General features: G+C 42.8%; 1 protein-coding gene across 4 annotated transcripts in view; it reads right to left on the minus strand.

The window, feature by feature from the left end:
* Nucleotides 1–413: 413 nt before the first annotated feature.
* The window catches only part of FBXO11 (F-box protein 11), a 95,422-nt gene continuing 80,905 nt past the window's right edge, over nucleotides 414–14,930 (minus strand). For all 4 annotated transcript variants that reach the window (XM_085889748.1, XM_085889747.1, XM_085889750.1 and 1 more), the window contains 5 exons: nucleotides 8,416–8,526; nucleotides 8,214–8,321; nucleotides 4,894–5,002; nucleotides 4,143–4,241; nucleotides 414–2,898 (listed from right to left, as the gene is read on the minus strand). In XM_085889748.1, coding sequence (XP_085745874.1) covers nucleotides 2,769–2,898; nucleotides 4,143–4,241; nucleotides 4,894–5,002; nucleotides 8,214–8,321; nucleotides 8,416–8,526 — 557 coding nt within the window. In that variant the 3' untranslated portion in view covers nucleotides 414–2,768. The remainder of the gene's footprint in view (nucleotides 2,899–4,142; nucleotides 4,242–4,893; nucleotides 5,003–8,213; nucleotides 8,322–8,415; nucleotides 8,527–14,930) is intronic.

Raw genomic sequence — 14,930 nt, forward strand, 5'->3', positions numbered from 1 at the left:
GTTCCAGGTGAGCTAAAAATCACAACTGCCTGTAAATAAAAGAGGGCCGGTGGAGCATCGCGATCCCTCAGCTGGGAGACAGATGTAACTTGGACTGCGAGGATGGCCCGCCGTTCCCTCAACCGGGTGAGGCAGATCTTAGACGAAGCATAAAGAGCTCGTACTGCTCACTCGTTCCTCTTTTAATTAATTAATCTGTTTGCAGAATGCAAACATAATTATCCACTGGTATACAAATACACCTCAGATGGGAACACAGAATTGACTCGGTCTGCACAATTAAATGAGTGACAAATTATTTTCCTCCCCACTCTTGTAGATTACCTTAGGGGAAAGGGAGGGCGGGGGGGGGGGTCGTTATCTGCATCATTTGCACTTCAAAGTTTGATGTAGGAATATCTTGACACAGATAATTACACTGTGCTGTGTTTATTCGTGCATGGGTAAATTCGGGCTCGTTACTTCCCCCACTTTTATTCCAAACGTTAAAACCAAGTCCTAAGACAGTGGCAGTGTAATATTCGACGAAGATGGTTCACGTGAAAATTATCATCTTTGATCAAAGCATTTCACGAACGACCACTTTGAAGAGCGTTTCAATGATGGGAAGATTCAAATGCTTATGTCAGATCGGGTGAAGTCACAGAAAATGATTATTGAAAACCAATTGCTGAACCGACATTGGATGAACAATGGCACCCCCATCCCTGACGAGTCAGAAAACATCACAATACATTTTTTACATTCAACATTGTTTAACACTTTAGAAATAAACTTTACATACATTACATGGACAACATGAGGAATCATCAATCTAAAGACTTACATAAGCAAATAAGACAAAACCTTGCCTCTCTCCCTCCCTTACCCTCACTTCTCTGCTCAAGCTGCTCCATGGATCTCCCTCCCCTTTACTCTCACTTCCTCTCAACATTACCAACACCCCGCCCCCACCCCAACTCTTCGCAAACTTCCTACCCTCTGTCACAACTTCTTCACGAGTTACTTAGGTGGTGTGATCGTACTCAGCACAATGTTAATGCTTGTGTACTTACGATTCGATATGGAACCAATTCTTCATTGCATAAGTTTGTTGAGATGAGATGTTTATTCCAAAAGAGGAGTCAAGTGAAAATCTGTGTTGATAATGTTGTTGGACTTCAAGCTGTGTGGGAAGATTGGGAAATCTCTGGTTGCTTTGGGATGTTACACCATCTCGTGTGGACGAGCAATTTCTCACAGCATTTGGTTGTAGAACCATCTCATCATTACCTCCACTACAGAAGGTGGACAGATGTTGTTTTCACCCGTCTGTGGGTACGATATCCCAAAAAGTTTTGAACGGATTCGGACAAAATTTGGTGGACAAGTTGGGTGTGTGACGAGGACAAATCGATTCGACTTTGGTGAAGATCCGAATCTGGATACGAGAGTTTTTAAAAGTGGTTCTTCGTCATTCAGGGACGGGGCCAAAACGAATATATATAACACAATATTTCAAAAAGTTACGGACAAGTTATGACTAACAAACGAGGTGGATGAGTTGGGTAGGTGACAAGAACATGCCGATTTGATTTTGGTTCAGGTCTGCATCGAGATCTGGCCTATCAGTGGGATAGAAAACCGAAACTGTTCAGCCTGGTGGAGGTATGCGCTCCACCGAGTGCCATTCTAGTTCCAGGTAGTTTAGCAAGGGAGGAGCTTTTGCAAATGTTCATGGCCTGAGTATATACACATGATAAAGCAGAGTGGGAGCGGAGAGTGGAGAAGAAGAGCCTGTCACCTTTTCTTTTGCTGGAAACAGTGCCGTGCTCTTCGTGTATTGCTTGTCCTCGATTTCTTAAATAAACGCAAGTTTGGACGACACCCACCTGCCGGTTGGACATTGATCAATCAAAGAACCTCAGTTTTTGTGATACTCTTCCCTTCCCTCATCTTCTCTATTCTCCATCCTTCCCTTCTTTTCCCCCCAAAATTCTCATTTTACTTCCCCTGAACGCATAACAAAACACACCCTTTATTTTAGAAGACATTGTTGGACAACAGACAAATCAATACAGCACATGGGGTTTTTCTAAGTCAGGCAAGTGCTCAGATGGGAACAAACGGGCCGAGGCTTAACACAATAAAAGAAGAATGTACCAAGACGAGTTTAAATTAAATTGACCTCTCATAACCCTGACAGGTGGCTCAATGCAAACTATGCTACTTCTAAAGCAAATGTTCTGTGCATGGGAACTTTCCTCAGGCACTTGTCCTTAACACTACAATTAACAAAGTTTATTCCAATTTTTGTGATTGGCCCAATTGCGTCTCTACGCATTACAACGGACAAATTGCAAGCAATTATCAAACTGTACCTTCAGGCACATTCGCAGTGCAACAAATATAAGTAAAAAAATAAAATATAAAAACGAACAATCTGGGATATCTTAACCGTCCAATCATGTGAGGAATGTAGTGGAAGTCACAATGTGAGCAGAAAGAAGGGACCGATCAAATTAAAGGTCGTCAGACTAGTTGTTGCGTTCACAGCTTACTGGTAGGATTTTTATAACAACGTGAAGTGAAACGAAAGTCATACGAGTTCTGTGTCTGAAACTGTACCGGTTATAAATGTGTAAAAATCCCATGTTCAGCAGTGTGGATGCCATTAAACAGAACCAGGAAAGGATCCCGCCAAAACTTGCTGTCGGTTCTTCAGTGTCCAAAGGCATAACGAACGGCGCATGCGCCATGCCGAATCGAGCGCGCCGGGAAGCGCTCGTCTAATTGTGCTGCAGGGTATTGGACTCGATTGGCGGTGCAGAGTCATAGAGCGTGTCGGTGTCGTGGGTGGGCTCTCCGGATAAGGTGCAAGGATTTGAAAGCGTCCCTGCTCCGCAGTCACAGAAAAACCTGCGCATGATGAGAGAGAAAGCAAGCAGTGTTAAAGCACAGGATAAGTTGGAGATCTTCATTGTGCAATCTGGCGACACACTAGCGAGCAGAATTAAAACTAAACGAAGACTGGCACAAGAGAAAAAGTCAACAATTTGACAAAATGGTGAAAATAAGCAGAGTTCTTTCAGGTTACACCTGACATCACCTTCATGCTCAAAGGCCAGATATTTTGAATCATTAAAAAATAAACCTGGATGCAGGACGCCACCATTTGGTTTGCCCAGCCAACACGATATCAACAACACAATTCCACCGATAAAAAAAAAGAGAAAAAAAGTAAACATTGCAACGAATTGTGCGGTCTTAAAACGACTGACGCACCGAAGGTGGGTATGGGTAGAAAATATCCCCCATGTCGACCTGTTAATTTGAGCACGAATCGTCATCTTAGACACACGGTCACAGCAAATTTGCCAACAGGAAGAGCCGAGAGAAGCTTTTCAGCAATTCACTTCTGGCAGTGCTAAATGCGCGAACTCAAATTTCCCGTTAAACGATTATGCCAATTCACTCAGCACCATGGAGCCCGCTCCTGATGACCACACAAGAGGTCATCAAAACAGTAATTTATTAAGAAGAAAATGGGAGGGTGGGAAGAAAGCACAGTAACGATCACAGATAACAATGAAAGAATGATAAACTGGAGAGTTCATAGAACGACTGATGATTAAAAACCACTCTCCACCCCACAGCAACACTGTAATTTCAACATCAAGATGTGCTATACTGTGACCCCGAGAGAAAGCACGATTCAAGACACAAGGGAAGGTCTCAAAATGCCACAATCAGAGAGAATAGCAACTGCAGATATGTTTCGCCCTTATTTAGACCTCATCAGTGGAGCGCAATGCTAAAAATAATCTGCTTATGCGGAATGTCCTTTCAGACTTATAAGATGGTAAACCCCCTAACAATATTTCAAGAGGCACTGATATTTTACATCCACCACTAAATGCAGTGGATGTAAAACATCCCACAGTGCCCTTCGAAAGAGAGTACGCAACTTGTGTGCTAGTATCCGATAATTTCCTGCCCGAATGTACCGGGCACTGCAGCAACAGCACACCAATGCCTCAATGGTGATGCAGCCAGCTGGACAAACTTGCAATAGAATCCTGGTTTAATATGCATTTGCAAGAAGGCATACTGTGAAGGAAAACTAAAATTCAGTCCAAACTAAGGAAAATTTCCAAACGTACCTGTCATGCCTAATGAACTCTACTTCGTGTTCGTGATGACACTTCTTGATACAGTTGGTGCAGATGGCATTCCTCTCCGTCGTATTACATGTGTGACACCTGTCAGAAGCCAAAGGTAAAGTTAAACATATCAGATCAAATGAGTCTTCCATAAGAGCTGCTGAACTAAATATTTAAGAACATTTTACACTGACTTAGTTGCTTTGGGGTTCGAGCATCCGCTCTGAGTCTGGTAAGTCGGCGGTTCAAAACAGACCCCGGCAGAGTCAAACCAAAGACTTTTTAAAAAAATGTGCTGCTAACTTGCTTGCCATTCAGTATATAGAGCATAGAATATGGGTAAACCCCATGAATTGCGATCTCTAGGGTTGGGCGGTGATGATGAAGGAGTGGGATTGGAGATTATTCCTCAATTGTGTCGCTGACTGTGGCGAAGAAAGTGACGTCACAAGAGCGTTCTGCAAATCTAGATCACTTCACCCATGGTGATTGGCCATATTTGTCTGAAGTATAATCTGCTGTTCTCTAAAGTTTCTGTCTGCATGCAACAGCTCCTCCAAGAGCCTTAGAACCTGTAAAAAAAATTTTGTGTGCAAAACACTTCGGTAGATGTATTGTGCAGACGTGGCACACAAATATCAGACGTGTCAGTGCGATTGGAAGGGGAAAACAAATTGAACAATTCCACAAGAAAACTTGAATCAACGACGACTAAAAAAGTAATAGTAGACTGGGAGTCGGGTGAGCATACCTGTAGAAGTCGTGCATAGGATAACTGGTATAGCTGGATATTTTGTACAAACACTGCCCCCTGCTCACAGCCTTCTCAATGGCATCCTGGTTGCTGGAAAACTTGTTGTCTGAAAGGAACAAAGCAATTCAGATGCTTGTAAACTGTACAAAAGTGATGTATTAAATTAGAAAATAAAATTAAAATTCCAGTTCACGTCTCAGAAAGCAAAATCTTACAATAATGGAGCAAACGTGGATGTCAGCGAAACTCCAAAATTGACATGTGGTGTAAATAGCACCACCTTTGGTGGTTGCCTGTATTACAAATCATCTTCCTTTACCTTATGAGATGGAGCATATGTCGTGACAAATAAAATTTCTTTCAAAAATGACAAAAATTATAAAGTGCATTTCCAAGGATGCGGCACAGCACATTGCCCACAGAAGATGGACCGAGAAGGGGACTCCCACCCAGAGGGTGGGTATGCAGACTTCAACAACCAATTTATCCCAAACAATGTACGGTACTCATCATTTCGCCGAGACTCAAAACATTAGGGCATGGGTGCGTCTGTTCAAAAAAAACCACGATGATGCTTCAAAATAGATCAAAAGCCTCCTCTCGATCACCCTCCTCTGTACCGCAAACCATTGCCGCACGTACAAACTCTCAAGTCTGTGCATGCCCAAAGGCAAAGGTCAAAATAAGAAATTCTGGTGCTCTACGGTCATTTGGACATCCTGTTGCATTGTTGAAGATGATCTTGAGAGGTACAGTATGTTAAACTGGCCATCACAAGTTCTCTCACTCGCAAATACTGAACCGTCCACGGTATCTTTCCAACACGAGTAAGCGCTTGAGCGTCTACAGAAACCAAATAACCCGTGCCATAAAACCTCCCACTCTAGGCTATGCATTGCAGAGTCAGCATACTGATCTTTTGTTTATTTGTTTGATAAAGCCAAGATACGCATCTTGAAAAAGGAAAGGCTCGAGATTTATAAACAGCACAGCCGGATGAAAATAGATTCCTAACGCGGAGGCTTATTTTTTTATGCATGGCTTTAAAAGTTTCATTTTTCGAAATTTGAATATGAAGTTGAAGGTTTTTGAAAAGCTCGAAGACATACAAGACCAGACCAAAACTGTTCGATAAAAATGGAGAGGGAAACACCAAAAGCAGGATAGAGGGACATTTGGAGGAAGAATGAGAGTGCAAGGGAAAGGAGATGAGGAAGGATACATGGGTGAACAAGCTGCATGCAAGCTCAAGCACGACAAGAAAGGGCTGAAAGAACAGGAAGGGAAAACCGGGAATGAAACGGCAATGGAACAAATAAACGGGAAGGAGAGAAAACTCCAACCTGGAAAGGAAGGGGGTGGGCTTGGGGTGGGTCGATGGGGGTAGAAAAGATCATGAGTGTGGATGGCAAAGGTAACCTTAGGAGGAGGAGAATGAAGTGAACAGACATCTTGAAGTCCTGGAGAAAAGAATGAGGAAGTTGATTCCTCAGACAAGAGAAAAGAGGAACAAATGAGTGAAGAGGAACAGCACACCAGGATGTTGGGATTTTCACCAGAAGCAGGTTACAAGCTGAGCACGTGTGCCCTGGAGCAACCTGGGGAGGGGGACAGGCACATAAATGACAGAGGGTGCAAGACGACATCGGAGGCGAGAGAAGACAGAGGCAGAGAGGCCACCAACTTTTCTGCGATGCGGAAGCGACAGGGCTATAGATGAGATTCAGCTTTGTCACGGGAGATTCAAATGATACCGAGGGCCTTGAACTCAATCTCATGAAGTTGTGAAAGGTGCGAGCCAGCGACACCAGCCAAAAGGGGAGAGCAGTACTGCATCAATAAAGGTCTTGTAGGTTGTTAGAAGTTCAATTTTGCTCAGGAAAGATGTGGCAAGATGGAAGATGCCCAGTCTTTAGAGGCAGACTTCGATACGTAATCTTCACAGCAGAGATCATGGCTGATGATGAGACCCAAATGTTTAAGGGACTGACCGTCAAGAGGTTTGATAAGGGTTTGACAGATCATCCTTTTGGAACGAAGGAGCACATGTGTGTGTGATTTATCAGGTTTGAAAGACATATTCCAAGTGTAGGACCAGCTTATTATTCTCTCAAAGTATGCAAAGAGGGTAGAGGCTGTTGTCTCCCTATATAAAGGATGAGGGATAATATGGCAGAGGGTGGAGTAATCGGCAAAAAGACGAGCGTTTCCCAAAGAATCAGATTGTTGTTGAACATGAAAAACAGGACTCAGTCCAAGACACTGGTCACATTGGCCTGGTAAATCAAAAAAGGATATGCAAGAATGGCAGAACAGGTTTTCGTGATGTGGGTGCTGATGTCATCCAGGCCAATCGCAGAGCCGGAGTCGAGGATTGTCAGAAACTTCCCGGTGAGAAAACCAATGCAGTTAGGTATTAGGGTAGGTACAGGGAGCGATAATTGGGTATGTGAGATTTGGAAGTAAACAAAGTTGAGATATTCAACCCTCTCACAAGCAGAATTGACTGCACTTCAATTAGAGGTGAGGGGAAGGATGAAGGGGGAGCACAAACCAGAGACGGATTTGTCAAGGTGTTACTAGGACTGAGGAAAGAGACAGGTTCAAGAGTTTAGCCTTGAGGTTGGTCAGATGATGTTTTCAGGCAGTCCTGACAGTGGACACACACTCGTTGCCAGCTTTGTGGAATAACTTGAGACTGACTATAGTCAGATAGGCCTTTCATGAAGAGAACGCAAGTTGTTTGAAGACATTATCTGCTTTATCACAGGATTCAGTGTGCCAGGCATGAGTGGATGGGTATGATAGCTCAGACGTCATAGAATAAACATGTGCATGGGAGAGAACAGGCTTTGGTGGAAGAAGTCTCTAGAATCACTGCTGACCTCCATTCATTTGCTCCTCTTTTTTCCCACCTGTGGAACCAACTTCCACATTCTCTTCAATCTCATCGTTCCCTCAAGGTCTCTAAGACAGTGTTCACCACCATCTCAGATCATCCCCCATATAAAACCATAATATTTTCTACCCCTGTTAACCTCCCACCACCCCCACTGGCTGGTAAATGTGGGGTAGTGTGGGTCCAATGTGTGTGGGCGAATGGACCCAGAGATGTGGTGAGGGAGACATGGGCAGGCACACAATATGAAGGAAGGTACCAATGTGAGGGGATTAACCACAATCAGGGGGAATACCAGGTTTAACACCGTTTGGCTCTCAATTTTCATATATGAGCTTCATTCATTGTATTTAAGACTAATCTAAAGTAATGTGATGTGCAATGCCCAAAGGCACCCACAACCCGGACGATAATTTACCTTTCATGTTCACAATAACTCCGGATGCCAGAAAAAGTCCACCAAACTTGTTGTTGAAGATTTGATTGGATTCTAGTGTTGCCGTCGCATGGTTGGTAATTTCAATCCCTGTGAAACAGCATGAGAAAAAGTTTCTTGCGTGCCAGAATTGTGTGATGCACAACACAACAGGAGCTCCTTCTCCCAACAGATGAGGCCTCACCTGCTGCAAAGCCGTCAAAGATGCGATTTTTGTGCAGCATCGGGTGGCTGTTTGTGCTGATAAGAACTCCAGCCTGAGCATTACGGAAGATGTCGTTCTCTTCAAGGTTTCCTGAAACAAAAACTCAAAATTATTTGAACAAATAAAGGAATAGGAGAAAACACTCCACCATCGGTACTCTCCAAAGCGAAACTAAATTTTCCAACTGGTGGTTATGTTCTACTCTGAAATCTCTTGGTCACAAAACCAATTGGAGCGATGTCGATGGTTCGCCATTGCAACTCCCCGCACTTCCCACCTCAAACAAAATTGAAAGATAGCAAAAGGTTCCACCAGGAATAACCTAATATAAAATTTGAGTTAAAATTTTATTTCCCATTTTGACCCCTGTGACCCAAAGTCCCCACCCCCTGGGGCATGAACAGGGAGTTAAATCCAAAACAAATGGTTATACATTTCATGCATCACTCAATGTTGATTGCACATACAAAGTTTCATTTAAAACTAGAAGGGCACTCATCGATGCCGTGATGTCACCAGATATGCCTCTGCCCACATTATTACATAACATAGCTGCCAAACAATGTGCATGCCTGGTGTTGGCTTAATGGTTAGGGTGGTGGGCTTGGGATCCTTGGATTCTGAGTTCAGATCCTGCTTGGCTGTTGAATTAATACCAGGTGGGATTTATTCAGCCAGTTATCCTTCCGAGGTTGGCAAAATGAGTACCAGCTTGCTGGGATGATTGAGCCATTCGAGTATCCTGCATCGGAGTGGCGACCCATCCAGGATTGTGCCCAATGGCCCATGAGACTGCTTAGTCAGCACCAATGCTCTGCACAGAGTATGGTCCCAATGAATGGATGGAAACAATGTGACCTATAATGTCATAGGTGGAGAAGTTTTTGTTCATCATGGATCGGCGATCATAACTGTCGAGTTTTGCCTTGATCTGTTCAGCCGTTTCAGAGAAGATGATTTTTGAAGGGTTTTATGTTTTAAAAAAACATATGGCTGCTGAACCACATGACTGATGATGTCATCAATTTTTTTCCCCCATACAATTTAGCCCGAGATGACCCTCAAAATTTTTCAGACTGATCAGACAAAGTGTTTGACATGTGAAATTATGACGTCATAAGGAAGCCACATATGATATCTTAAAAAAAAAAAAAATCAGGCTTGTTTCGCATGGGGAGTACTTCACGTGTGCCAAGTTTCAATGTCTTTCCATGGAGTGGTTTCAGAGATAGAGATCCAAATATTTTCATTTTTTCCAACATGGCTGCCACCACACATGACCTACGACGTCATAATTATCATTTAAAAAATTCTGCATGACAAGTCGTATCTGTGGTCACAATTTCTTGTCAATCAGATAAATGGTTGCAGAGAAAACATAAAATTTGCATGTACAGACAGACGGACGACCCGAAAACATAATACCACTGGTGACGTCGTCACCAAAAGCATAAAAATATTGTTATTAAAGTTTAATTGTTCTTTTAAAAGACGTTTTGGGGTTACTTTCTGTCAAGGAACCCGAGTGTGACCATATTTAGATGATTCGGTAACTTATTCAATCCGTAAACCACGTTTAAAATATTCAATTTTGCTCCTTATTTATGCTCAAATTGGTTTATTATTTTTTTGTCACCCAGGTACATCCGACCACTTTGTGTACTGGCCCCAATAAGCTCCTATCTTTTTCGATTTTTCTTTTCGTTTGTGCTCCTCTGCTGTCGCCTCTGCTACTGTGGACATCAAACTTTATTCTAAAGTAGTTTTGGCTGCACACAAAGGGATCCCTGGTTTTGGAAGGTGTATCTCAAACCCTGTTGGAGATATTTATGCTCAAAGTTATAGAAACCTACAGTGCATGACAACAGTTTCAAAATTTTACTGAATCAAGTATGTAGCACTCAAAGCCTTCAAAAATTGGTTTTGCAGTAGTACACAAGAAGGTGCACAATCTTCCAGAATACTGAGCCCAAAACACATTTCATTGGGAAAATACTACACCAAAAAGTTGCCACCAGGGCTCAAAATGGCACTTTTTAGCTCACCGCGACCTCCTTTGACCTCTCTGTATGATATGACTGGCAGGATTTCAGAGTTAAACTTTTTACACGAGGTCACGCACGATATCAGCTCTCCGAAAACAGATAGAAATCGTATAATTGAGAGATGGGAGTGAAATCCATTTTCTGAGCGTACAGTTATATCCCGATTTACGAATCTTTGATTTTACAAGCTTTCAACCTTACAAACTGAAGTCTTTGATATGAAAAATTCGATTTACGATCTCAAATCCCAAAATTACGAACTTTTACTCAACTTCAGTCAACTCAGTTTTCAACAACTAATTCAAAACATGTCCACATAGTCGTTTGATCAAAATTTTGATTGTGTAGTTCAATATCAATACTTGTATCACGACAAAACGCCACAGCATCACTCACTCACATCTGGGATGATGACGTCAGAGCGGCACTTCCCTCATATTCTCCTACTTGGCTACATCATCACATTTGTGCTGAAGTTCAGTGTTAAAGTGTATTTTATTTACTCAAACCTTCTTGTTGGTTACAGGACTGCACTGTGCTGTGCTGTATTAATCCATAACTATGGCTCATAAAAGGAAGATAAGTGTAAGTGCTCAAGGAAGTGATACGAGTGGAAAGAAAAGTAAGAAAGTGATATCATTTGAAAGTAAACTAGAAATTCTAAGAAGGTTTGATGCCGATTCCTGCCTTATGGACATTGCACGTGACTTTGGCCTTGCGAAAACAATGATTACAATACGCAAGAAAGAAAGAAAAGATCATGGTATGAGCTCGGTGTGCAGTGAAAATCACTAAAGCACATAGCTCTGTAATGGAAAATACGGAGCGTTTGTTAAGTGTTTAGATTGAAAGCCAAACTTCAAACACAATGTTCCAGTTAATACCATGGTCATTAAAGAAAAGGCAAAGAGCCTTTTCAAAGATTGAAATTGAAGTGAGGGTGAAAGTTCCACGATGGAGACTTTTGGTGGAAGTCATGGGTGGTTTTTAGATTTTACGAGGCGCTATAGCTTGCATAGCTTGAAAGTGACATGTGAGGCAGCCAGTGCTGATAAAGCTGCTGCCAATTCCTACGTTGAGGTGTTGAAAAAAGCGATTGAAGAAGGTGGCTATTCGCTGAAACAAGTTTTTAATGTGGATGAAACTGGCCTCTTCTGGAAAAGGCTGCCTTCGAGAACTTTCATCTCGAAGGAAGAAAAGACGGCATCTTGTTTTAAGGCTGCAAAGGACCACTTTACCCTGCTTCTGGGTGGTAACACAGAGGGGAATTTTAAACTAAAACCTCTGCTAGTTTACCAGTCTGAGAACTCCTGTGCAATGAAGGGGTTCTCAAAGGCACACCTTCCTGTGATCTGGAACTCCAATAGGAAAGTGTGGGTCACCATGAGTATCTTCCAGGAGTGGTTTGTTCTGCACTTCTGTCCAGCAGCAGAGTTCTACTGCTGCTGGACAATGCACCAGGGCCACCCTCTGAACCTGATGGACCTTTCTGAACGTGTAAAAGTGGAGTTTTTGCCAAAAAAACACCACATTGTTGATCCAACCAATGGATCAAGGGGTAATCGCCACTTTCAAGGCATATTACCTGAGGCGCACGTTCAAACAGTTAATATATGAGACTAATGGAGAGGACAAGCCTACCATTTGGGACTTCTCGTATGGTTTTAAAATAATGTACGCAATCACCAACATCTCAGAGTCCTGGAATGAAGTTACGATGAATGAACGAATGAACGATGAATAAGGCCATGATGAACGGTGTCTGGAGACACATCTCACCAGAGTGCATCAATGATTTCAGTAGCTTCACCCCAACAGTGCATCAAGTTCAGTAGGAAATAGTCAGACTGGCAAGGGATGTCGGCTTCGAGGAGGTTAACAAAGAAGATGTGGAGGAAGAGCGAGCCAGCTCTGAGGAAGACTTCACCAATGAGGAACTTAAGCAATTGGAGCAACAGCGTGCTGCCTTGGGTGGTGAAGGGTGGTTGAGGAAAAAAATAATGAGGGAGACACGTCACCTCACAGTGAAAAAAATTGTCCACATTCTTCACAAAGATCCAAGAAGCACTGGACAGGATCAGTAAGGAAGACCCTGATCAAGAGCGCAGCATGAAAGTTAGCAGAAAGGTGAACCACTCCATTCAATGTGACCAAAACGTTTATGAGGAAAAAACAGCACAGTTCAAGACAGACCTCTTTGGATGTGTTTTTCAAGCCTTTGAAGTTACAACCTGCTGCAGTCACTGAAGCTTCAGCACCTTCATCCAAGCCCGCAAGCCAGAAGACCTCCCCAGCTGTTGACTGTTGCCTCCACTACCTACCCGCAAGCCTCATTGGCCGACAGTACGACTACCAGACTGCCCGTCTATCAGTGAAAAGGATAAGATGGCAGATGACCCACCAGCTGCTCCTTCCCACCCCACCCCTCTAACTCCTCCACCACCCTCTTAATAAATTTTTTTTACAGGAACAAAGTTAGAGTAATTTGAACAAAAATGGTAAAATAAATAAATAAAAACATGACTGCCATTGATACGAAATGTAGTTTGTTCATTTTGTGAACTTTATCATTTCTGATTTATTTTTTTTTAACCACCTTTTTAGGTCATCTCTTTGAGCATGACCTAATAATATGGGTGTCGATGTCCTTCGATCCGTCCGTCCGTCTGTTCATTGAAGTTGAAGCAGGAGATCTGGTCATTTGTGATTCTGATAGAGGTCGATGAGACGTACACGATGGTATGACTTTCAAGGTCACCGAAGGTCAAGGTCAAGGTCACGAGGCCTTTGAAGTTGCAAAAATGACGATTTTCAAATTCTATCTCCTCCGCCATTTCTCAAGCGATCCTGAATTTGATTGCAGCATATGAATCTATGGGACAATATCTAAATTTGGTCGGGCCAGATTTTCGATATTCGCTAATATAGATTAGCCCCATCCCCATGTCTAATGGGATTTTAAATCTGATGCGTTGAGAAGGGTAAAGAATAGATCCCCTCTCTTATGGGAAGCCTTTTCTTTACGACAGACACGTTTACACACATTTCTTTCGCGAGCTCTGACGCCCACCATTATTTTTCCTCAGCAACGTTTATGCACATGTTCTTTCGCGAGCACCGACGCCGACCTTTTTAAGAGCGCACGGATCGTCATGGTAACCGTGCGCAAGTGGGGCTGGGTGAGCTTGGGGCGGACTCTGCACCGCCGAGACGGGCCGCAGATATAAAACGAATTGGAGGTCCGTTCTGAGGCGAGAGAAGTAAGAGGAGGGAGAAGAAAGTGCGAGAAGCGAGCAAGAAGCAGGTGTAAGCGCGCGAGGGAAGAAGTGAGCCAGAGAGGAAGCGTGCAAGCGAGGAAGCGTGCAAGCCGCAAGTGAGCAAGCGAGCGTGTGATGCACGTGTGGGCGTCAATATCAACAACAACGTGTGGGTGGTGCGCAACAATATCATTACATCTATGGGAAAAATCACTCCCTAGTTACAAACTTCCGATTTAATAACTACTTATCAGGAACACATGGTGTTCGTAAATCGGGATATTACTGTAATTCGTCATCTCAGGTTACAGCCGAAACCCCAAATAAAAACAATGATCTGCAATTACATTAATAATTTAAAATAGATTTCAAGATTGCTTTTTGTCAAGGAAACCGATTCTGACCATATACAGACAATTCGGTAGCTTGTTTAATCGGTAAATTGTGTTTGAAATAATCAACTTTGCTCCTTATTTTTGCTCTACCTCCTTTATTTGTTGCCATACATGAACATGCGACCACTTTTACAAGGATTTACAAGGAAATTTAACACAGATGGAGGCCATTCAGCCCATGATACTAATTTATCTACACCAGATCCAAGGAAGAAAATGCAAAAAAAGGTTTTAATTAATGAAATAAATTTGTTTGTTTGTTTTTTGTTGTAGTTTTTTTTCTTTTCTTTTCTTCCCCTCAGGGGAGGGGGCATGGGCTTGGTTAAAAACACACATCAACCACACAACCCCCTTGACAAGACCCCCACCAACAGCACTCCGTACACAATCACCCGTCAATGCTCAAACTACCTTAAAGTCTTATCAATATCCCTATACCCCTCAATCTCCATAACTTACAGGTACCTATCTAATTCTAATTTAAAGTTATCTACTTTTTCTGCTGCCACTACCTTTCCAGGGAGGCCATTCCATGCATTAACTGCTCTCTGAGTAAAAGTCCCCTGCCTTACTACTGTTTTAACTCTCCTCTTCTTTACTCTTAAGCTATGGCCCCTGGTCCTATCACTGTCTACCCTGTTGAATAATTCATCTGCACTTATTTTATCTAAACCTTTAATTATCTTAAACATCTCCATCATATCTCCTCGTAACCACCTCCTTTCTCGTGAATAAAGCCCTGTCTCCTTCAGCCGCTCCTCAGAGTTGAGTCGAGCTAGGCCCGGAATCAATCTAGT

The sequence above is a fragment of the Eptatretus burgeri genome, chromosome 7, assembly GCF_056783735.1.
Source record: "Eptatretus burgeri isolate ZD-2024b chromosome 7, Ebu_testis_v1, whole genome shotgun sequence".
Taxonomy (NCBI): domain Eukaryota; kingdom Metazoa; phylum Chordata; class Myxini; order Myxiniformes; family Myxinidae; genus Eptatretus; species Eptatretus burgeri.